This window comes from Bombina bombina, chromosome 4 (genome assembly GCF_027579735.1).
Source record: "Bombina bombina isolate aBomBom1 chromosome 4, aBomBom1.pri, whole genome shotgun sequence".
NCBI lineage: Eukaryota > Metazoa > Chordata > Amphibia > Anura > Bombinatoridae > Bombina > Bombina bombina.
The window spans coordinates 305510701-305535040 of NC_069502.1; the positions used below are offsets into that span (position 1 = coordinate 305510701).

Here is a 24340-nt window from a genome sequence, read left to right on the forward strand (position 1 = left end):
TGCTTCTTCGGAGGCTATTTTTGGGAGAAAGGTTTTGCAAGCCGTGGTGCCTTCCGTTTAGGTAACCTGATTGGCTCCCTCCCTTCATCCGTGTCCTAGAGCTTTGGTATTGGTTCCCACAAGTTATGGATGACGCCGTGGACCGGACACACCAATGTTGGAGAAAACAGAATTCATGCTTACCTGATAAATTACTTTCTCCAACGGTGTGTCTGGTCCACGGCCCGCCCTGGTTTCTTAATCAGGTTTGATGAATTTCTTTCTTTAACTACAGTCACCACGGCACCCTATGGTTTCTCCTGTTTTTTCTCCTGTCCGTCGGTCGAATGACTGGGGTGGGCGGAGCCTAGGAGGGACTATATGGACAGCTTTTGCTGTGCTCTTTGCCATTTCCTGTTGGGGAAGAGAATATTCCCACAAGTTATGGATGACGCCGTGGACCGGACACACCGTTGGAGAAAGTAATTTATCAGGTAAGCATAAATTCTGTTTCTTGATTCCTCAGACAAGGGTCACCTTTTTAGGTTTCCAGATAGATTCAGTGTCCATGACTCTGTCTTTAACAGACCAGAGACGTTTGAAGTTGGTTTCAACCTGTCTAAACCTTCAGTCTCAATCATTCCTTTCAGTGGCTGTGTGCATGGAAGTTTTAGGTCTCATGACTGCAGCATCGGACGCGATCCCCTTTGCTCGTTTTCATATGAGACCTCTGCAGCTTTGTATGCTGAATCAATGGTGCAGGGATTATACTCGGATATCACAATTGATATTCTTAAATCCCAACACTCAACTCTCTCTGACTTGGCAGTTAGACCATCATTGTATTGTTCAAGGGGCCTCTTTTGTTCGTCCATCCTGGACTGTAGTCTCTACAGATGCAAGTCTTTCAGGTTGGGGAGCTGTCTCAGGGTCTCTGACAGCACAATGGGCTAGGAATCCTTAAGAGGCGAGGTAACCCATCAATATTTTAGAACTCTGTGCTATTTTCAGGGCTCTTCAGACTTGGCCTCTATTAAAGAGTGAACCATTCATTCGTTTTCAGACAGACAATATCACAACTGTGGCATATGTCAATCATCAGGATGGGACTCTCAGTCCTTTTGCTATGAAAGAAGTATCTCGGATACTTTCTTGGGCGGAATCCAACTCTTGTCTAATTTCTGCGATACATATCCCAGGTGTAGACAATTGGGAAGCGGATTATCTCAGCCGTCAGACTTTACTTCCAGGGGAGTGGTCTCTCCATCCAGATGTATTTTGTCAGATTGTACAGATGTGGGGTCTTCCAGAAATAGATCTGATGGCTTCCCATCTAAACAAGAAACTTCCCAGGTACCTTTCAAGGTCCAGGGATCCTCAGGCGTAGATGGTGAATGCGTTAGCAGCTCCTTGGTCTTACCAACTTGATTATGTTTTTCCGCCTCTATTTCTTCTTCCAAGGGTGATTTCCAAGATCATAATGGAACAATCGCATGTGTTTCTGATAGCACCAGCATGGCCTCACAGATTTTGGTTTGCGGATCTTGTCCGGATGTCAAGTTGCCAACCTTGGCCACTTCATTTAAGACCAGACCTTTTGTCTCAAGGGCCGTTTTCTTCTTAAATGGAAAGAGTCCACAGCTGCATTCATTACTTTTGGGAGAAAAGAACTTTGCCACCAGGAGGAGGCAAAGACACCCCAGCCAAAGGCTTAAATACTCCTCCCACTCCCCTCATCCCCCAGTCATTCTTTGCCTTTTGTTCCAGGAGGTTGGCAGAAAAGTGTCAGAATTCATTTTGTCTCTTATGGAGGGTAGTACTCTTCGGCATGGGACAGGAGTTTTAAGTAATCCTGTCAGTTTCTCAATGAGGGCTTGGATGAAAGTTAGAGTCCGGAGATGCAGGGAGAGTCTTTCTGCGAAACCATCCCGACTCATGTTAACAGCTCCTCAAGCAATCAGTGTTATCGAACTTCGCTCCGCTGCCTGCTTTCTTCTTTCAAGTCCATGGTGGAGGCGATGCTACTATCCGTCACACTTGAAGGGCCGTGTTCATGTTCCACGGCATAGATTCCGGTAAGATCATTTAATTTTACTTTCTTCATGATTGTACTGTAATACAAATGTTTTCCCGAGAGGCTACCACCTTGTGGGTCTAACTTAACATAAGGGTCTCAGTGAGTCTCCTTTAGTATCTTGGAATCAAGGGTTAATATCTCCTGAGGGGGGTTATTGAACAGGGGGGTTTATAATCATGTTTGTTATGTGATTCAACCTGCTTATGTGTGATGTTTACTGGGCTCGTGGTTTGGAACATTGAGGCCTTTGGAAGTGACGCAACCTTTTGGTTGGGCGCGCTTTTTCTGGACTGTACGGTTCACCTTGTGGTCGGGCATGATTACATTCCGTCTTCCATTTCTGCATTCCCGACTGTGTGGCGAAGGAAAAATTCTAGTCCGCAGGGGTCTCGTCATAGGAGGTGGTGAGTGCCGCAGCCATTGTGGGTGTCAGGTGCCGTTTTTATTTTCCTACTTAGTCCATATTTACATATCCTCTATCTAGTTATGGAGGACCCTGATGTTAAGACTGTTCAAATTTCATATTCAGTTATAGAGGATTTTGATACTGAGACTATTTTAAATTCAGATTCTGTGTCCGGTGACTAATCCGGATTGGCCTCGTTGACGCATGTCAACCAGTTATGTTCCGTATGCAATATGAGAGCTCCTTGGGGAATCAAGGGACAGCTGAGCCATCCGCCTCTGGGGGTCCCGTCCTACGAGAGGCGAGTTCCCTACCAAACCATACTTCTAAACATGCGGGTAACCCAGTTTATGATTATTCCTCCATGCAGGGTGGCGTGTTCCCCCCGGAGGTTGCAGCACGTTTTCGCTTCCACATAATGTTGGCGATTATTCGTCTGCAGAGTCCAGACGTTTATTTGCGATTGTGCTCGTGCCCTATTGTCCCGGGTCTTCCGCCTTGGGGAGGGCCTCTACAGTTCCCTGCGGGTGTAGCTGTCCCTGAGTGTTATGCCTTTCATTACAAGATTGCGCGTCTTCGCGTATTGCTCAGACATGTGTTCCAGAAATAACCCTATCCTTATCGGATACGGGTATTTTCAGTCTGCTAATTCGCATGGTGCACCTCATTAGACATATGGGGATGATGTAATCTCCTGATTGTTATTTTCTTGAGATCTTTCCCAGTTTTTGGAAGATTAGGGCTCCGTTTGGCTGATCCTGCGGGTAGGCCTTTGTCTTCTTGGGCGTTAACCTTCAAGTTGCCAACATTAAGAAAAATCTTCCTCTTCTTTTGGATACGATCAGAATTTTTGGGAAAATATCAGGCTATAAAATTAATCTGACAATTTCTGAATTGATGTGGCTGAATAAAAAAAAAGATCATAATATTGAACATCCATTTAGTGAAACTCCGTCGATATCTTATCTTGGTATTAGGTTAAGCCCAAACCCGGATGAATGGTATAATATGAATTTTCGTAATTGTTTTGTGGCTTGTTAAAAAAAAAATGGAGGATTGGATTAATCTTCCCATTTCATTAACAGCACAGGTCATGCTAATAAAGACAATACTGTTTCCCAAACTATTTTATTTTATACAGAACATACCGATTCCTATACATAGAGCGGATATAAAAGAATATAATAAGGTATGTTCTAAATTTCTCTGGAAAGGTGCTAAACCACATATGGCGGTGACCCACCTTATGAGTAATAAAACAGCAGGAGGGCTCGCACTTCCGAATATTCAATTATACAGCTTAGCGTCACATAGTAAGATCGCAATAGATTGGTTAACAGAACGAGAACAAATCTCTTCAATAGTTTGGGAATCTTCTTTAGTGGCCCCTTTTCGATTAAATGCGATTTTGCACTGTCCAATCACTTCTCTCCCTTCAGTGCCTTTTCAACTTATAAAGTTTATAAATATTATTATAGCATGGCAGGAGATATGTGGGGAGACGGGATGCTCCCCTCATGTTTCCAAATTCCTTCCTATTACAGGTAATCCAAATTTTTCGCCAGGATTAACGGATAGGGTATTTAGACAATGGTTTGCTAAAGGCCTGGAATGTTTCACACAAATGTTAGACTCAGATCTAAATCCATTAACTTTTGGACTTACAAACCATGATTTTTATGCATTTTTACAGTTAAGACACTATATATATATGAATTAAAACAAAACATGGTTTGGATTGGTCTCTCCATGAGTTACAAAGTAGGATTAATATTTATCAAAACGGTTTGTTTTCTATCTCTTCTCTCTACTCTCTTCTTAATCAAAGGCCCTCTATAGAGCAAGTAGAATATATAGTACTGAAATGGACCCCTCTTTTTTCACATATAGACAACTAATAATGGACACTTTTAAGTTAATAGAAAAAAGTTGGGTTTTGACGGCCTGGAGAGAATCACAGATTAAAATATCCCTAATGACTTATCTGACCCCTGCAAGGCTATCCAAGTGGTATAAGTCAAATAATCCCTGCTCTAGATGTAGTTCCTTTTCCGCAGATCTTATACACTGCTTTTGGACCTGTCCAAAAATTGGTCAATTTTGGGCCAAAGTAGTATATTGGATGAATGTTACTCTTAAACTGGACTACCCTATTCAGTCATTGGATATTTTTTTTTCTCGTTAAATTCCAAGGAGTGGTGCGGAATTTAAAACTGATTAACATAATTATATTTCTTGGCAGAAATTTGATTTTAAGGACTTGGAAGGCTAAAGCAGCACCCACCTTGAAAGAACTGAAGAATGCTTTGGTTTCTCAATGTTTGTATGAACAATATAATTTACAAAATACAACTGATGACCGAATAGCATTGTTCTTTAAGCATTGGAAAGTGTTTATTCTATCTCTTTCACTCCCTGTACAAAGTATCATAGTTAAACCACTTATGAAATCGGTATATGTTCAAACACACGTGCTTGCCGGTCATTTACCCAACTCCTGGCTCTCTACTAATAATGAGGGAGAGGACACGGAGAGATGAGGGAGAGGGAAGGTTTCATGTAAATTTGTTTATTTTTCTCCCCCCACTCTCTTTTTTTTTTTTTTTTTTTTTTTTTTTTATGTGTATTAGATATATAACAAAATGCAGCAAGAAGGAATTTGTGTTTTGAATAGAAATTAATTTTGTGGTTTTTTTGTCTTTTTTCTGTCTTAGAGGACCTGTGTGTCTCTCGACTTTGATGTTATTGATTTCTGTAAATAGCCTGTATTGCAGTACGATAAATAAAGATATTTAAAAAAAACAAAAAAAAAAAAACATTTGAGTTGCCTTATATTTTGTTTGTATCCAATAGGATGTCTTTTATTTTGGTATTGTTTCCTTCAGGAACTTCTTCGGAGGTTGTTTTGGACATGTTAGTCCTATGTTAAAAATGACTGTTTTCCTTTCTTCCCCTCTGAGGGAGGATTTATGCAGGCTGGTCCTGTTGGATTTGTTCTGTCTTTCGGCTGTTCAGACACGTGGCGCTGTTCTGCTCGGCTGGTTCGGTAGATGCGCCGAGTGCTCAGGTTATCATTGTTTTACATGTTTCAACTAAGCATTCGAGAGGACCTGTGGGTCCGTGAGGCAGGAAGGATTGTTTCAGTCCTTATAGCCTTCAGTCATATATACCCTGGTCAGTGCAGTTTCCGCTGCGTCTCTCTATCTGACGTCTGATATTATCAGAACCAAGAGTTCCTCCCCCACGCGGTGGAGGGTTGGAGGGCTTAGCGCCCCATTACTGGCTGAGTTATCAGACCTTTTGGTCTTCTTTCATTGTCTCCGGGTGAGTTAGGTCTCCTTTTAGGGATCTGGGTTTCCGGGTGATGGTTGATCCCTGTGGGGACATTGTTTAGCTCGGGTTCCCCGGAGCTAGGAAGGCTTTGCACCTTTTTTTCTCCCTGTATTCCTCTGTGTGGAGGTGATGTGGAGACTAGCCTTGTTCGAAGGTTTTTTTTTACCACAAGGTATACCTTGCTTGTTGTCCTGAGGCTTTTGTGAAGTCTAGGGGCTCTAGGGTTTTAATACGACTTCTCGCCTTGCTCCTTGGAGCGTTGGACTTTAGCTAAGGCTGGTTCCTTCCTTTGGTCAGAACTTACAAGTTCTTCTCGCTATCCGGGTTACTCTGGATATTGCACCCATATCCCTTGTGTCTGGCTTTTTGCCAGTTGGGGTGTTCAGTTCTCGGGTAATGTTTGCCTGAACTACTAGGTGCCCGGACCTGTTTTCTCCCTGAGGCTTCCGGTCGCTGAGGCTTCGCTCAGCGTTTTCCTTCTGGACCCAGTTATGGGTTGTTCTGGCATCTTGGACCTCAGGGCTGGTTGGGGTGTTCCACAGCAGTGGGAGATTGGGCCATGTCCTTTTTTCCATCTACCTGACCTGGTCATGGTTGTTTATTACTTATTGGAGCCAAGCAGCCCATGTAACCTAGTGGTTAGCTTTGTGGCTTTGCAACTCAATGGTTGTTGGCTTGTATTCAGCTGCTGGCACTGGATGTCCATTTACTGATGTGCCTTAGGGTTGCATTCCCTAGGCCAGCTTGCCAGTGTAACCCGTGGATTTCCTGCAGGCGAATGGGTTGGCTGTGTCTCTGCTTGACAAGCTACTTGTAGGGGGGGGGGTCCTTTTCAAGGACATCTGTGTTGGGGATTTATCTCTCCATTAGCTGGTGGCTTCGGGCCTTGAGGACAGTTGTTGCCCTTCCGGCCACATCCCTTTTCTTTAGGGGTTGTTCTCCTTCTTATGGAGATGTAGTCCTTTTCTTGGGGCTTCTCCCGGATTGGGAGGTGGAAAGGTGGGATTGTTATGTCCCATCTGGAGTCTTGCTGGCTCCAAGTGAGACTTGTTGGGCCTTTTTGCTAGATCCTTGGGTCTACGGCCTTGTCGTCTGTTTTAAGAGTCGGGTTGTACCTATACTCTGTGAGGATGGCTGTGGCCATCCTTCCGTTCGTTCCTGAACTAGTTTCGGGGTTCCCCTGTTTTGGATCCCCTGATGCTGGGTTGGTCCAGCTGGGTGTGGGTTCTGAAAAATGTTGTCTTTCCAGGATCAATGGGCTTAGTTGAGATCTATCCTGTTAGCTCAGCCTGCTAGGATGTAGATTTAGTTTCAACTAGCTAGTTTTACAGGTAGAGGGATTTCACTTCCTTTGACTGGGTGTATCCTCTCCTTCTCGGGGGGCCTCAATTGATGTTTAGTGTTCCCCTTTTGGAGACCTGTGTGTAGGTCCAGTGGCTTAGGTTGCCTAGAGCGTGCCCTCTGGGGGTTGCTTTTGCAGTCTGTTTCTTGCTTGGCTGCTTCTACTTCCTTGCAAGTATCCTCTGTGTCGTCCTGATGGGTACTCTGTGTTCTCGACTCAGGGTTTTTCGCCTGGGTCTGTTACACATTTTTTTGTGGTTAAATACATTCGTATTCTATGTTCAGACGCTGTGTGGACTTTGCCTTCAGTTGCATTTCAGTGCTTGCAGGATGTTGAAGAGATGACTTTTCTGTCTCTGTGCCCGGTCTTATCCCGAGTTTCGCTTGGTATAGGCGTGGTCTCCTTTTCTCTGTTTGGGCCCATTTGGGTCTTTGTGAGCTGGACTCACTATTGGAGGTTTTCATGTTATGGATTAGGGTGATCTTTCGGTTTCCTCGGTTCTCCTTTGCCTTGTCCCCTTGGGGGTTTAGGCTGGTGTCCCCTTCATTAGTGTGGGGTGAGTGGTGGGGGACTGACTGTTGGGCGACGGTGTCTCCTGGAGGACTGTTGGCTCAGTCAAGTCTGTTTTGCGGTCTCTAGTTTGGCTTCTGGACTAGCTGCGGGTCAGTGTCCTTGGTGTCTTTCCTTTTAAGATTTTTCTCGGCTTTGGACAGAGCAGGTTTTTTTGGTTGGGTAGGGGTCCAGGCCTGGTGTCCTCAGTATAGGCCGCCTATTTACCCTCCCGTCTTGGCATTCAGTGTCCTCTATAGCTTGGGCATTGTTTTCCCAAAAGTAATGAATGCAGCTGTGGGCTCTTTCCATTTAAGAAGAAAAACATAAATTATGCTCCTGGAGGACTGTTGGCTCAGTCAAGTCTGTTTTGCGGTCTCTAGTTTGGCTTCTGGACTAGCTGCGGGTCAGTGTCCTTGGTGTCTTTCCTTTTAAGATTTTTCTCGGCTTTGGACAGAGCAGGTTTTTTTGGTTGGGTAGGGGTCCAGGCCTGGTGTCCTCAGTATAGGCCGCCTATTTACCCTCCCGTCTTGGCATTCAGTGTCCTCTATAGCTTGGGCATTGTTTTCCCAAAAGTAATGAATGCAGCTGTGGGCTCTTTCCATTTAAGAAGAAAAACATAAATTATGCTTACCTGATAATTTCCTTTTCTTCTGATGGAAAGAGTCCACAGCTCCCCACCAGTAATTTTTCTTTGTGGGGTGTCCTTATTTATTCTTCTGGCACCTTTCACCTGATATTTCTTCTACTGGTCCTTGTTCCCCGGCTGAATAACTGGGGGATGAGGGGAGTGGGAGGAGTATTTAAGCCTTTGGCTGGGGTGTCTTTGCCTCCCACTGGTGGCCAGGTTCTTTTTTCCCAAAAGTAATGAATGCAGCTGTGGACTCTTTCCCTCAGAAGAAAAGGAAATTATCAGGTAAGCATAATTTATGTTTTTTCCATCAGGATCTCAAATCGCTAAATTTGAAGGTATGGCAATTGAACGCTTAGTGCTTAGTCATAGAGGTTTCTCTGACTCAGTGATTAATACTATGTTACAGGCTCGTAAGACTTTCAAGGAAGATTTATTATCGGGTTTGGAAAACCTATATTTCATGGTGTTCTTCTCATCAAATCTCTTAGCATTCTTTTAGAATACCTAGAATTTTACAGTTTCTTCCGGGTGGCTTGGATAAAGGTTTGTCTGCAAGTACTTTGAAGGGACAAATCTCTGCTCTTTCTGTTTTATTTTATAGAAAGATTGCTAAGCTTCCTGATATTCACTGTTTTGTTCAGGCTTTGGTTTGTATCAAGCCTGTTATTAAATCAATCTCTCCTCCTTCGAGTCTTAATTTGGTTTTGAAGGCTTTGCACACTCCTCCTTTTGAGCCTATGCATTCTTTAGATATTAAACTACTTTCTTGGAAAGTGTTGTTCCTTTTGGCTATCTCTTCAGCTAGAAGAGTTTCTAAATGATCTGCTCTCTCTTGTGAGTCTCCTTTTCTGATTTTCCACCAGGACAAAGCTGTTTTGCGGACTTCATTTACATTTTTGCCTAAGGTTGTGAATTTTAACATTAGTAGGGAAATTGTTGTTCCTTCTTTGTGTCCTAATCCTAAAAATGCTCTTGAAAGATTTTTACATCCTTTGGATGTTGTAAGAGCTTTGAAATACTATGTGGAAGCTACTAAGGATTTCAGAAAGACTTCTAGTCTATTTGTTGTTTTTTTTCTGGTTCTAGGAAAGGTCAGAAAGCCTCTGCCATTTCTATGGCATCTTGGTTAAAGCTTTTGATTCACAAAGCTTATTTGTAGGCGGGGCAATCTCTGTCTCAGAGGATCACAACTCATTCTACTAGATCAGTTGCCACTTCTTGGGCTTTTAAGTAAAAGTAATAACAGAGTAAACATCAGCATTGCTTAATCGCATCATTACACATTTCTTTCATGTAATTAGCAAGAGTCCATGAGCTAGTGACGTATGGGATATACATTCCTACCAGGAGGGGCAAAGTTTCCCAAACCTCAAAATGCCTATAAATACACCCCTCACCACACCCACAAATCAGTTTTACAAACTTTGCCTCCTGTGGAGGTGGTGAAGTAAGTTTGTGCTAGATTCTACGTTGATATGCGCTCTGCAACAGGTTGGAGCCCGGTTTTCCTCTCAGCGTGCAGTGAATGTCAGAGGGATGTGAAGAGAGTATTGCCTATTTGAATGCAGTAATCTCCTTCTACGGGGTCTATTTCATAGGTTCTCTGTTATCGGTCGTAGAGATTCATCTCTTACCTCCCTTTTCAGATCGACGATATACTCTTATATATACCATTACCTCTACTGATTCTCGTTTCAGTACTGGTTTGGCTTTCTACTACATGTAGATGAGTGTCCTGGGGTAAGTAAGTCTTATTTTCTGTGACACTCTAAGCTATGGTTGGGCACTTTTTTATAAAGTTCTAAATATATGTGTTTAAACATTTATTTGCCTTGATTCAGGATGTTCAACGTTCCTTATTTTCAGACAGTCAGTTTCATATTTGGGATAATGCATATGAATAATTCAATTTTTTCTTACCTTAAAATTTGACTTTTTTTCCTGTGGGCTGTTAGGCTCGCGGGGGCTGAAAATGCTTCATTTTATTGCGTCATTCTTGGCGCGGACTTTCTTGGCGCAAAAATTTTCTTGTCATTTCCGGCGTCATACGTGTCGCCGGAAGTTGCGTAATTTTTTTGACGTTTTTGCGCCAAAAAATGTCGGCGTTACCGGATGTGGCGCCATTTTTGGCGCCAAAAGCATTTAGGCGCCAAATAATGTGGGCGGCTTTTTTGGCGCTAAAAAATTCGAGCGTCATTGTTGTCTCCACAATATTTAAGTCTCATTATTTATTGCTTCTGGTTGCTAGAAGCTTGTTCATTGGCATTTTTTTCCCATTCCTGAAACTGTCATTTAAGGAATTTGATCAATTTTGCTTTATATGTTGTTTTTTCTATTACATATTGCAAGATGTCTCAAATGGACTCTGAATCAGAAGCCACTTTTGGAAAAACGCTTAACTGAGTTTCAGTTCTACCAAAGCTAAGTTCATTTATTTTAAATGTTATAAATGTTTATCTTTAGCTATGGTTTGTAATAAGATATTATGTTATACTTTTACTTGCGGAATCCATTAGTATTTATGCTTTATATATTTTCTTTTCTTACAAGAAATATTTAGAAGACTTATAAGAAATATTTTTCTGATTCTATGTTAAAGGCTTTGTCTGACTTCGTGCCTTCTAATAAAATTTTTAGGTCTTTTTCACTTCTTTTTTAATTATTGAAGTTTCAAATGACCAACAACATACTGATTTATCCTTCTCTGATGATGTTTTTTTCAGAAATTTTCTTCATCAGATATTGACACTAACAAATCTACTTTTTTATTATTTTTCAATTATTAAAGTACATTTGTTCTTTGTTCAAAAGGTGTTGATTATTTTGGATATTAAGGTAACTAGTTCTTTAAGACTAGCTGACATTATTTCTGCCTATTTATTTCTTTAGAGGTTTTCTTTCCAATTCCCTATACTAGGGAATGGAATAGGCTGAGAATTTTCTTGTATTCCTTCTTCAAAGGTTTTAAACTATATTCTTTGCCAGCAGTTAAATTCAATTTGGAGGGTTCTCCAATTTATTGGGGCTATCTCTAATTCTACTAATTATGCTATTGTTTCTATAGCAAAATAGTATTTATTTTCCTTTAGATAGTTGTATCTTATTTATGAAAAAATATTTAGTTTCAGGTACTTTTCTTGGTCCTGTGATTTATTTGGATATTGCAATTGCTTCATTTTCTCTGTTTACTTTAAGATCAAGTATCAGATTTATGATTTATTTTAGCATTGTTAAAGGGACAACATTTACTAGACTAGGTGCTGTTGCATTTGTCTTGTTGTTTTGCATTTATTGATTATGCAAGTCCACTGTATTGGCTGGTCCTTTAAACTGGACTATCATGCTAATAATTTCATTTGTGTCTTCATTTTATTTAATATTTTCGCAAATGAGGGTTAATCTATGTCTTTAGCTTTTTTAGCTAGAAGAATTTTGTGATTTTTTAAAAAAAAAAAAAAAAATCCATATTTCCTTTGTTCTAAGATAATCAATTATTTGTTTTATAATTGGATTCAATTCTTAACTGTTACTCTGGGCTTCAAGGTTGAGTTCTAAGACTAAAACTTTAAACTTATACTAGTTTGGTTGTTCTTATTAAGGAACGAATTCCTGAGTTCTTTCCCAAGTAACATGTCTATAATTGGAGTTCGAAATCAGCTCCCTAATTTTGCGATGTACGTGCCGTATTCCAGCTTGGCTGGTAAGGGGCAGGTTAAGGCTTCTTTGAAATTTATTTTGTCCAAATTTCTTTGATTTTATTCCAGCAAGGCTAACACTTTCTTTAACTGTGTTTCTGTCCTATATATTTTGGGTACTGTTGGAGCATGGCTGGGCACCCATGGGGTTCAAGCGCTGCTCAGACCTGGAATCTTCTGGGGTATTTCTTCCAGTTTCTTTTGAGGAACCGGGTTTTGGAGTTTTATTCAAACTATTTTGCCTTTTTATGGTCTTTGATAGCATTATTTGTTTTCATTAGATACAATAAATGCATATTTTCATGTTTCTGTTTTCATTCAGATTATTTTTTGAGGATGCGGAATCTCATATGATTCACTTACTCTTCAGGACATAGTTAGAGGATCTTCTTTTCTAAAGCTCTTGATTCCTCACACAAGGGTCACCTTTTTTAGGTTTCCAGATAGTTTGTGTCATTGTCCTTGTCTTTATCAGACAAGGGATAATGTTATTGGGTTCCGTCTATCGGTACCTTTAGTCTCTATTATTTCCTTCAGTTGCTATATATGCATATAAGTTTTAGGTCTTATGACCACAGCATTGGATTCAATTCCCTTTGCTCATTTTCTCTAGAAAGAACCTTTCCAGTCTTTTATAAGTGTTGTTTCTTCAAGAACATGGTTGGAGGATCAATTTACCTACAAGTTCGTTTGATTCCTCAGACAAGGGTAACCTTTTTAGGTTTCCTGATAGATTCAGTGTTCTTGATTCTGTCTCTGACGGACAAGAGGCGTCTGAAATTGGTTTCAGCTTATCGAAACCTTCAGTCTCAATCATTCCCTTCGGTAGCCTTATGCATGGAAATTCTAGGTCTTATGACTGCTGCATTGGACGCGATTCCCTTTGCTCGTTTTCACATGCGACCTCTTCAGCTCTGTATGCTGAACCAGTGGTGCAGGGATTATACAAAGATATCTCAATTAATATCTTTAAAACCGATTGTTCGACACCAATCAACATTTTTGGAACTCCGTGCAATTTTCAGAGCTCTTCAATCGTGGCTTCTTCTAAAGAGAGAGTCGTTCATTTGTTTCTAGACAGACGATGTCACAACCGTGGCATATGTCAATCATCAAGGAGGAACTCACAGTCCTCTGGCTATGAAAGAAGTCTCTCAAATACTTGTATGGGCGGAATCCAGCTCCTGTCTAATTTCTGCGGTTCGTATCCCAGGTATAGACAATTGGGAAGCGGATTATCTCAGTCGCCAAACACTACATCACAGCGAATGGTTTCTTCACCCAGAGGTATTTCTTCAGATTGTTCAAATATGGGGACTTCCAGAAATAGATCTGATGGCTTCTCATCTAAACAAGAAGCTTCCCAGGTATCTGTCCAGATCCAGGGATCCTCAGGCGGAAGCAGTGGATACATTGTCACTTCCTTGGAAGTATCATCCTGCTTATATCTTTCCGCCTATAGTTCTTTTTCCAAGATTCTAAAGGAACGTTCGTTTATTCTGCTGGTGGCTCCAGCATGGCCTCACAGGTTTTGGTATGCGGATCTTGTCCGGATGGCCACTTGCCAACCGTGGACTCTTCCGTTAAGACCAGACCTTCTATCGCAAGGTCCTTTTTTCCATGAGGTTCTCAAATCCTTAAATTTGAAGGTATGGAGATTGAACGCTTGATTCTCAATCATAGAGGTTTCTCTGACTCTGTGATTAATACTATGTTACAGGCTCGTAAAACTGTATCTAGGAAGATATATTATCGAGTCTGGAAGATTTTCATTTCTTGGTGTTTTTCTCATCATTTTTCTTGGCATTCTTTCAGAATTCCTAGAATTTTACAGTTTCTTCAGGATGGTTTGGATAAGGTTTGTCTGCAAGTTCCTTGAAAGGTCAAATCTCTGCTCTTTCTGTTCTTTTTCACAGAAAGATTGCTAGTCTTCCTGATATTCATTGTTTTGTACAAGCTTTGGCTCGTATAAAACCTGTTATTAAGTCAATCTCTCCTCCTTGGAGTTTGAATTTGGTTCTGGGGGCTCTTCAAGCTCCTCCGTTTGAACCTATGCATTCGCTGGACATTTAATTACTTTCTTGGAAAGTTTGTTTCTTTTGGCCATCTCTTCTGCTAGAAGAGTTTCTGAATTATCTGCTCTTTCTTGTGAGTCTCCTTTTCTGATTTTTCATCAGGATAAGGCGTGTTGCGAACTTCTTTTAAATTTTTACCTAAGGTTGTGAATTCTAACAACATTAGTAGAGAAATTGTGGTTCCTTCATTGTGTCCTAATCCTAAGAATTCTAAGGAAAACTCGTTGCATTCTTTGGATGTAGTTAGAGCTTTGAAATATTATGTTGAAGCTACTAAGGATTTCCGAAAGACTTCTAGTCTATTTGTTATCTTTTCCGGTTCCAGGAAAGGTCAGAAGGCTTCTGCCATTTCTTTGGCATCTTGGTTAAAATCTTTGTTTCATCATGCCTATGTCGAGTCGGGTAAAACTCCGCCTCAAAGGATTACAGCTCATTCTACTAGGTCAGTTTCTACTTCCTGGGCGTATAGGAATGAAGCTTCAGTTGATCAGATTTGCAAAGCAGCCACTTGGTCTTCTTTGCATACTTTTACTAAATTCTACCATTTTGATGTGTTTTCTTCTTCTGAAGCAGTTTTTGGTAGAAAAGTACTTCAGGCACTTTCAGTTTTTTTCATTATAAGATTTAAACTTTATTTTGGGTGTGGATTTTTTTCAGCGGAATTGGCTGTCTTTATTTTATCCCTCCCTCTCTAGTGACTCTTGCGTGGAAGATCCACATCTTGGGTAGTCATTATCCCATACGTCACTAGCTCATGGACTCTTGCTAATTACTTGAAAGAAAACATAATTTATGTAAGAACTTACCTGATAAATTCATTTCTTTCATATTAGCAAGAGTCCATGAGGCCCACCCTTTTGTGGTGGTTATGATTTTTTTGTATAAAGCACAATTATTCCAATTCCTTATTTTTTATGCTTTCACACTTTTTTCTTATCACCCCACTTCTTGGCTATACGTTAAACTGATTTGTGGGTGTGGTGAGGGGTGTATTTATAGGCATTTTGAGGTTTGGGAAACTTTGCCCCTCCTGGTAGGAATGTATATCCCATACGTCACTAGCTCATGGACTCTTGCTAATATGAAAGAAATGAATTTATCAGGTAAGTTCTTACATAAATTATGTTTTTTGTTTGTGTAGCTAGATCATTAGACTGACTTTTTAATAAGCATTTTTCACATACTCATATCACTACTTTCCGGGACTGCTATAAATGATGCCTAATACAAACAATGTTAAAAAATGAAAACAAGATTAAGAAAGGAAGAGGAAAAGGGGAGGGTAGGGAGGGGAGGAAAGGGCCTACCATATGGTCTATCCTGCCTTATATATGCACAGACGTGCGAGGCCCACCCTTTTTATGATGGTTTTTTATTTTTTGTATAAAAGCACAATTATATTTCCAGTTCCTCTTTTTGCATGCTTTTTTACTCCTTTTTTGTTGTCACCTCACTACTTGGCTATTCGTTAAACTGAGTTGCGGGTGTGGTGAGGGGTGTATTTATAGGCATTTTGAGGTTTGGGAAACTTTTCCCCTCCTGATAGGATTGTATATCCCATACATCACTATCTCATGTACTCTTGCCAATATGAAAGAAATGAATTTATCAGGTAAGTTCTTACATAAATTATGTTTTTTACTCCCCTAAAACAAACTGTGGGTTTTCATTCTAAATAAGTGCTGCTAAGATCTCAAATTCAATATTATCATATGCAGAAATACCAGGTTGATAATGGAAGAACAATGTTTCATTTTTAGAGCATCATATGTTAAGGATTCTTGGTTATCAGTCACAGCCATAACAGTAATGTGTATTTAGGTTACATATTAAACAAAACTAGGCAGATACCTGAGGTCATACTCCAACAAACTTACTAGCCAAATACACTTCACCAAGAGGTGTTTAGGGGTATATCTTTCCCCCCCCCCCCCCCCCCATTGTTGCAGCCTTCAAACAGTCTGGTATGTTGGAACTGATTTACTGGATAACATTAATACAAGTTTCTTTTGGATGGTGCCATGATCCAGAAATATGAACTTTCTGACCTTGTGGAAGTCTCTTTTACAAATATAGGACAAGTACAGTGTTTATAAATACCTAATATCAACGTATCAGATTCTTAATGAAAATATTTAAACCATAAAGAACTGGAGAACTACTAAAATTTATAGCAAAATGTTTAAAGTATCCGAAGTAAATACACACAAATTTTTCTTCCTCTGAAACATAAGCTAACTAAAAAATTCTCTCTTTGCCAATTAAACAAACTATAATATTATAAATTGCGTATCTTAGATGTACCCTTTAAGCCTGTCCTCATACACGCTAAAAAGTATCTCTTTAGGTTTCTCCTCACACCGTGTGATTGCTATTAGATGATGTTCTCTAGTAACATTGGTTTCTCAATACTGTGAAGGCAATGCTGCTATCTCCTTCTTTGACATACTGCTACAATATATTGATATGCACAGACTAACCAAGGATTTAATACAACAGAACATACATAAAACAAGTTAAGATTGTAATATAAAATGTTTAGTTATATGTAGTAAACATTTTAGCAATATAATCTAAAATTGTTGATTTTCAAATTCTGAGATTTGGAATTGCACACTGCAGACTTCACAAGCCTAACCTTGCCTCATATCGGTCTATGATTGGTATTAGCAAAAGTTATGAGATAAGGAACTGCAAAACTATGGAAGTTTTTAAAATGAGTTTGAACCAAGGTGTTTATGATATGTTCTTCAAATTCTCACTCTTGTCTTGTAATAGATAACCAGATCAACCAACAGAAAAGTTTTGTAACTGCAAAATGTTTTATTTAAGCTCTGTTTAGGCTATAGCGGAGAGACATGTTTTGAGCTATATATTTTTTTTCTTCAATTTGCATTTGAAGGTCTCTACAGTATGGGAACCAGTTTATATACCAGTCAATGCCTCGAATGCTTTCTCTGTGGCTTGACTTTGGAGCAAAAGTGTATGAATGGGAAAAAGGTATTGTTATTTTATTTACTTACATATTTCTTATTTGAAGAACTAGATATTTACTTGTTATCACAATCTTTGAGTATACACACAAGTCTATAGACAATAAGGTCTATAGAAAAGTAGCCACATCACTATTACATATACCCACTATTGTATTTTACAGCTGGTCGTGCCGATAGGTTGCAAATGAAAAATGATTTGATCAAAATTAACAAAGTTATCACTGACCACAAAAACCAACTTGCTCCATATCAGTTCCTCACAGCCTTCTCACAGCTAATCTCTAGGATTTGTCACTCTCATGATGAAGTATTTGCTGTGCTGATGGAAATTGTGGCCAAAGTCTTCCTGGCATATCCCCAGCAGGCAATGTGGATGATGACTGCTGTTTCCAAGGTAACTTAACATTGTTATAACCAAAGTTCTTTATTCTTTCATTCTGAAAGGACCAGTAAATACAGTAGCTCGGCATAATCAACAAATGCATGATAAAAAGACTATGCAATAGGACTTAGTCTGTACTTAAAATCAGTAGTAGATTTTTTCTGACAAAGTTATGTCTATTTTCACTCCTTCTGTATCATGAGACAACCATCAGCCAATCACAAATGCATTACGTATATTCTGTGAATTCTCTCACATGCTCAGTAAGAGCTGGTGACTTAAAAAGAGTAAATATAAAGACTGTACACATGTTGTTAATGGAAGCAAATTGAAAAGTTGTCTAAAAGTGCTGCTCTATCTGAATCATTAAAGTTTAATTTTGAATTGAGTGTCCCTTTAATTTTTTTATTGATTAATTTAATAATGTATTTTATTTTGTTAGTGTTTGGTCCATCTTTAAACATTGAAATAAACATCTTTATCTTATTTGTACATGCATAATTCAACTCTGATAGCATTGTTAGATTCTAACTTTCTAGTCATGTCTGATTTATTTTCAGTCATCTTATCCAATGCGTGTAAACAGATGCAAAGAGATACTAGATAAAGCCACTCATATGAAACCCGCTCTTGGAAAATTCATTGGGGATGCAACTCGCCTCACAGATAAACTTCTAGAGCTCTGCAATAAGCAGGTACATATGCAAATGTAACAAATTTAAAATGTGTGCAGACATTGATATTGTTGTTTAGTAGTTTACACACTGAGGATAGCAGTAGTGGTTCCTGTACTAACATTTCACATTTTAAGGGTACAAGTGTTCTGATATTGATTACACTTTTGTTGGTTCTCCATTAAAAATCTACAATTTGCCATCTTGATTGTGGTTATAATTTACATACAGAGATTCACACTATTAAAGTGAATTTCTCTCCAATTCTCAGTAACTTTATTAGTCAATGTTATACAAACAAAAAGAGAGCAATAATGATACAGAGCATAGAACTGCAACCTTACAGTAATTTTTCAGTGTGTAAATTCTAATTAGGTGCATGCTGTTATTTGCTATGTCTTAGCAGTTTATGTATAAATTTAGAGAGATTTAAATATTCTACAATGTGTCAACATCTGGATATTTGTTGTATATTGTTCATTGAGTAATCTTTCATTATAGCAAAAATTGTAGTCCATTTTTATTCTTCTGATAGAGGTAATTTCAGAATTTATTTTATTTAAATTGATGTTCCTATCCTAAATACATCCATTTTTTTTCTTGTCATACTTACATGCCCGTACCACATGTTAAATAGAGGACATTTTTGTTATCTGCTAGTGAAGAGTAGCTGGAAATGCAAAACAAATACTGCAGTATTAGTTTGTTTTTTGTGAAATATTGCGATTTTAGTTCTGATTTTATTAAAGTAATTTTTTCAACATACATTTATCCCTATTATATATTGGATTCCTATATCAAAATATTCTTTCGAAGTCCCACACCTCAGGGCGGATAGAAAGACTTCTGAAACAACTTTATTTAATGGAACAGCAGGCCAAAAACATTTGAGTCTGCTGTTTAAACTATTGCTAAACTGTGTATAACTTTATACAAGGTCTTATTGTTTATGATTAGAGCTGTCGGTATATGTCTCCAAGAGTGGAGTGTGTTGTTGAGTGCTACTTTTTTCAACAACTCAGCACTGCACCAGAGCACAGAGGTAGAACCTCTCATATAAGGTCCAGCTATATGAGAAACATCTGTGCGGTGCTGAGATAAAATATCAGTAAATAAAGTTAACCCCATGACTACCAAAGAGGCTGCAACATATTTACACTGCAGTTCTCTTTGGTAGCTATGGGGTTAACCACATCTACTACATATTTCTTTCATGTAATTAGCAAGAGTCCATGAGCTAGTGACGTATGGGATATACATTCCTACCAGGAGGGGCAAAGTTTCCCAAACCTTAAAATGCCTATAAATACACCCCTCACCACACCCACAATTCAGTTTTACAAACTTTGCCTCCGATGGAGGTGGTGAAGTAAGTTTGTGCTAGATTCTACGTTGATATGCGCTCCGCAGCAAGTTGGAGCCCGGTTTTCCTCTCAGCGTGCAGTGAATGTCAGAGGGATGTGAGGAGAGTATTGCCTATTTGAATGCAGTGATCTCCTTCTACGGGGTCTATTTCATAGGTTCTCTGTTATCGGTCATAGAGATTCATCTCTTACCTCCCTTTTCAGATCGACGATATACTCTTATATATACCATTACCTCTGCTGATTCTCGTTTCAGTACTGGTTTGGCTTTCTACAAACATGTAGATGAGTGTCCTGGGGTAAGTAAATCTTATTTTCTGTGACACTCTAAGCTATGGTTGGGCACTTTGTTTATAAAGTTCTAAATATATGTATTCAAACATTTATTTGCCTTGACTCAGAATGTTCAACTTTTCTTATTTTTCAGACAGTCAGTTTCATATTTGGGATAATGCATTTGAATTAATCATTTTTTCTTACCTTCAAAAATTTGACTCTTTTTCCCTGTGGGCTGTTAGGCTCGCGGGGGCTGAAAATGCTTCATTTTATTGCGTCATTCTTGGCGCGGACTTTTTTGGCGCAAAAATTATTTTCCGTTTCCGGCGTCATACGTGTCGCCGGAAGTTGCGTCATTTTTTTGACGTTATTTTGCGCCAAAAATGTCGGCGTTCCGGATGTGGCGTCATTTTTGGCGCCAAAAGCATTTAGGCGCCAAATAATGTGGGCGTCTTATTTGGCGCTAAAAAATATGGGCGTCGCTTTTGTCTCCACATTATTTAAGTCTCATTATTTATTGCTTCTGGTTGCTAGAAGCTTGTTCACTGGCATTTTTTTCCCATTCCTGAAACTGTCATTTAAGGAATTTGATCAATTTTGCTTTATATGTTGTTTTTTCTATTACATATTGCAAGATGTTCCACGTTGCAACTGAGTCAGAAGATACTTCAGGAAAATCACTGCCCGGTGCTGGAGCTACCAAGCTAAGTGTATCTGCTATAAATTTTTGGTATCTGTTTCTCCAGCTGTTGTTTGTATTGCATGTCATGACAAACTTATTAATGCAGATAAAATTTCCTTTAGTACTGTTACATTACCTGTTGCTGTTCCGTCAACATCTAATTTTCAGAGTGTTCCTGATAAACATAAGAGATTTTATTTTTTAAATCCATTTAGAAGGCTATGTCTGTTATTTCTCCTTCTAGTTTACATAAAAGTCTTTTAAAACTTCTCTTTTTTCAGATGAATTTTTAAATGAACATCATCATTCTGATACTGATAATGGTTCTTCTGGTTCAGAGGTTTCTGTCTCAGAGGTTGATGCTGATAATTCTTTGTATTTGTTCAAGATGGAATTTATTCGTTCTTTATTTAAAGAAGTATTATTTGCTTTAGAAATAGAGGATTCTGGTCCTCTTGATACTAAATCTAAACGTTTAAATAAGGTTTTTAAATCTCCTGTAGTTATTCCAGAAGTGTTTAATCTCCCTGATGCTATTTCTGAAGTAATTCCAGGGAATGGAACAATTTGGGTAATTCTTTTACTCCTTCTAAACGTTTAAGCAATTATATCCTGTGCCATCTGACAGATTAGAGTTTTTTGGGACAAAATCCCTAAGGTTTGGGGCTGTCTCTACTCCTGCTAAATGTACTACTATTCCTACGGCAGATAGTACTTCATTTAAGGATCCTTTAGATAGGAAAATTGAATCCTTTCTAAGAAAAGCTTACTTATGTTCAGGTAATCTTCTTAGACCTGCTATATTTTTAGCGGATGTTGCTGCAGCTTCAACTTTTTGGTTAGAAGTTTTAGCGCAACAAGTAACAGATCATAATTTTATAGCATTATTATTATTCTATAACATGCTAATATTTTTATTGGTGATACCATCTTTTGATATCATTAGAGTTGATGTCAGGTATATGTCTCTAGCTATTTTAGCTAGAAAAGCTTTATGGATTAAACTTGGAATGCTGATATGTCTTCTAAGTCAACTTTGCTTTCCCTTTCTTTCCAGGATAATAAATTATTATCTCAACTGGAAGGGAACTTTTTTACCAAAGGATAAAAAATCCAAGGTAAATTTAGGTTTAATAATCATTTTTCGTTCTTTTTCTCACAACAAGGAACAAAAGCCTGATCCTTCATCCTCAGGAATGGTATCAGTTTGGAAACTATTTCCAGTTTGGAATATATCCAAGCCTTATAGAAACCTATAGCCAGCTCCTAAGTACCCATGAAGGTGCGGCCCTTATTCCAGTTCAGCTGGTATGGGGCAGATTACGTTTTCTTCAAAGAAATTTGGATCAATTCCGTTCTCAATCTCTGGTTTCAGAACATTGTTTCAGAAAGGTACAGAATTGGCTTCAAGTTAAGACCTCCTGCTAAGAGATTTTTTTCTTTTCCATGTCCCAGTTAACACAGCAAAGGCTCAGCATTTCTGAAATGTGTTTCAGATCTAGAGTTGGCTGGAGTAATTATGCCAGTTCCAGTTCTGGAACAGGGGCTGGGGTTTTATTTTATCTCTTCATTGTACCAAAGAAGGTCAATTCTTTCAGACCAGTTCCGGATCTATCATTATTGAATCGTTATGTTAGGATACCAACATTCAAGATGGTTACTGTAGGACTATCCTGCCTTTTGTTTAGCAAGGGCATTATATGTCTACAATAGATTTACAGGATGTGTATCTGCATATTCCGATTCATCCAGATCACTTTTAGTGTCTGAGATTCTCTTTTTAGACAAGCATTACCAGTTTTGTGGCTCTACCGTTTGGCCTAGCCTCAGTTTCAAGAATTTTTTTCAAAGGTTCTCGGTGCCCTTCTTTCTGTAATCAGAGAACAGGGTTTTTGGTATTTCCTTATTTGGACGATATCTTGGTACTTGCTCAGTCTTCTCATTTTCGAAGAATCTCATACGAATCGACTTGTGTTGTTTCTTCAAGTTCATGGTTGGAGGATCAATTTGCCAATCAGTTCATTGATTCCTCAGACAAGAGTAACCTTTTTAGGTTTCTAGATAGATTCAGTGTCTATGACTCTGTCCTTGTCAGACAAGAGAAGTTTAACATTGATATCAGCTTGTCAAAACCTTCAGTCACAATCATTCCCTTTGGTAGCCTTATGCATGGAAATTTTAGGTCTTAGGACTGCCGCATCAGATGCGATCTCCTTTGCTCGTTTTCACATGCGACCTCTTCAGCTCTGTATGCTGAACCAATGGTGCAGGGATTACTCAAATATATCTCAATTAATATCTTTAAACCGATTATACGACACTCTCTGACATGGTGGACAGATCACCATCGTTTAGTTCAGGGGGCTTCTTTTTGTTCTTCCGACCTGGACTATAATCTCAACAGATGCAAGTCTTACAGGTTGGGGAGCTGTGTGGGGGTATCTGACGGCACAAGGGGTTTGGGAATCTCAGGAGGTGAGATTTCCGATCAATATTTTGGAACTCCGTGCAATTCTCAGAGCTCTTCAGTCTTGGCCTTTTCTGAAGAGAGAGTTGTTCATTTGTTTTCAGATAGACAATGTCACAACTGTGGCATACATCAATCATCAAGGAGGGACTCACAGTCCTCTGGCTATGAAAGAAGTATCTCGAATTTTGGTTTGGGCGGAATCCAGCTCCTGTCTAATCTCTGCGGTTCATATCCCAGGTATGGACAATTGGAAAGCGGATTATCTCAGTCGCCAAACGTTGCACCTGGGCGAATGGTCTTCACCCAGAGGTATTTCCTCAGATTATTCAAATGTGGGAATTCCCAGAAATAGATCTGATGGCTTCTCATCTAAACAAGAAACTTACCTGGTATCTGTCCGGATCCCGGGATCCTCGGGCGGAGGCAGTGGATGCATTATCTCTTCCTTACAAGTGTCATCCTGCCTATATCTTTCCGCCTCTAGTTCTTCTTCCAAGGGTATTCTCCAATATTCTAAAGGAATGCTCATTTGTCCTGCTGGTAGCTCCAGCATGGCCTCACAGGTTTTGGTATGCGGATCTTGTCCGGATGGCCTCTTGCCAGCTGTGGACTCTTCCGTTAAGACCAGTCTTTCTGTCTCAAGGTTCTTTTTTCCATCAGAATCTCAAAACCTTAATTTTAAGGTATGGAGTTTGAACGCTTGATTCTTGGTCAAAGAGGTTTCTCTGACTCTGTGATTGATACTATGTGACAGGCTCGTAAATCTGTATCTAGAGAGATATATTATAGAGTCTGGAAGACTTATTTTTCTTCAGGATGGTTTAGATAAAGGTTTGTCCGCAAGTTCCTTGAAAGACAAATCTCTGCTCTTTCTGTTCTTTTTCACAGAAGGATTGCTAATCTTCCTGATATTCATTGTTTTGTACAACCTTTGGTTCGTATAAAACCTGTCATTAAGTCAATTTCTCCTCCTTGGAGTTTGAATTTGGTTCTGGGGGCTCTTCAAGCTCCTCCGTTTGAACCTATGCATTCATTGGACATTAAATTACTTTCTTGGAAAGTTTTGTTCCTTTTGGCAATCTCTTCTGCCAGAAGAGTTTCTGAATTATCTGCTCTTTCTTGTGAGTCTCCTTTTCTGATTTTTCATCAGGATAAGGCGGTGTTGCGAACTTCTTTTGAATTTTTACCTAAAGTTGTGAATTCCAACAACATTAGTAGAGAAATTTTGGTTCCTTCATTATGTCCTAATCCTAAGAATTCTAAGGAGAAATCGTTGCATTCTTTGGATGTTGTTAGAGCTTTGAAATATTATGTTGAAGCTACTAAGTCTTTCCGAAAGACTTCTAGTTTATTTGTTATCTTTTCCGGTTCTAGAAAAGGCCAGAAAGCTTCTGCCATTTCTTTGG

At 39.2% G+C, this 24340-nt stretch overlaps 1 protein-coding gene across 1 annotated transcript in view; it reads left to right on the top strand.

Moving 5' to 3' along the window:
• Positions 1-24340, top strand: part of ATR (ATR serine/threonine kinase) — a 455512-nt gene that overhangs the window by 349098 nt on the left and 82074 nt on the right. The window contains exons 38-40 of the mRNA XM_053711664.1: positions 16993-17090; positions 17248-17480; positions 18029-18163. Coding sequence (XP_053567639.1) covers positions 16993-17090; positions 17248-17480; positions 18029-18163 — 466 coding nt within the window. The remainder of the gene's footprint in view (positions 1-16992; positions 17091-17247; positions 17481-18028; positions 18164-24340) is intronic.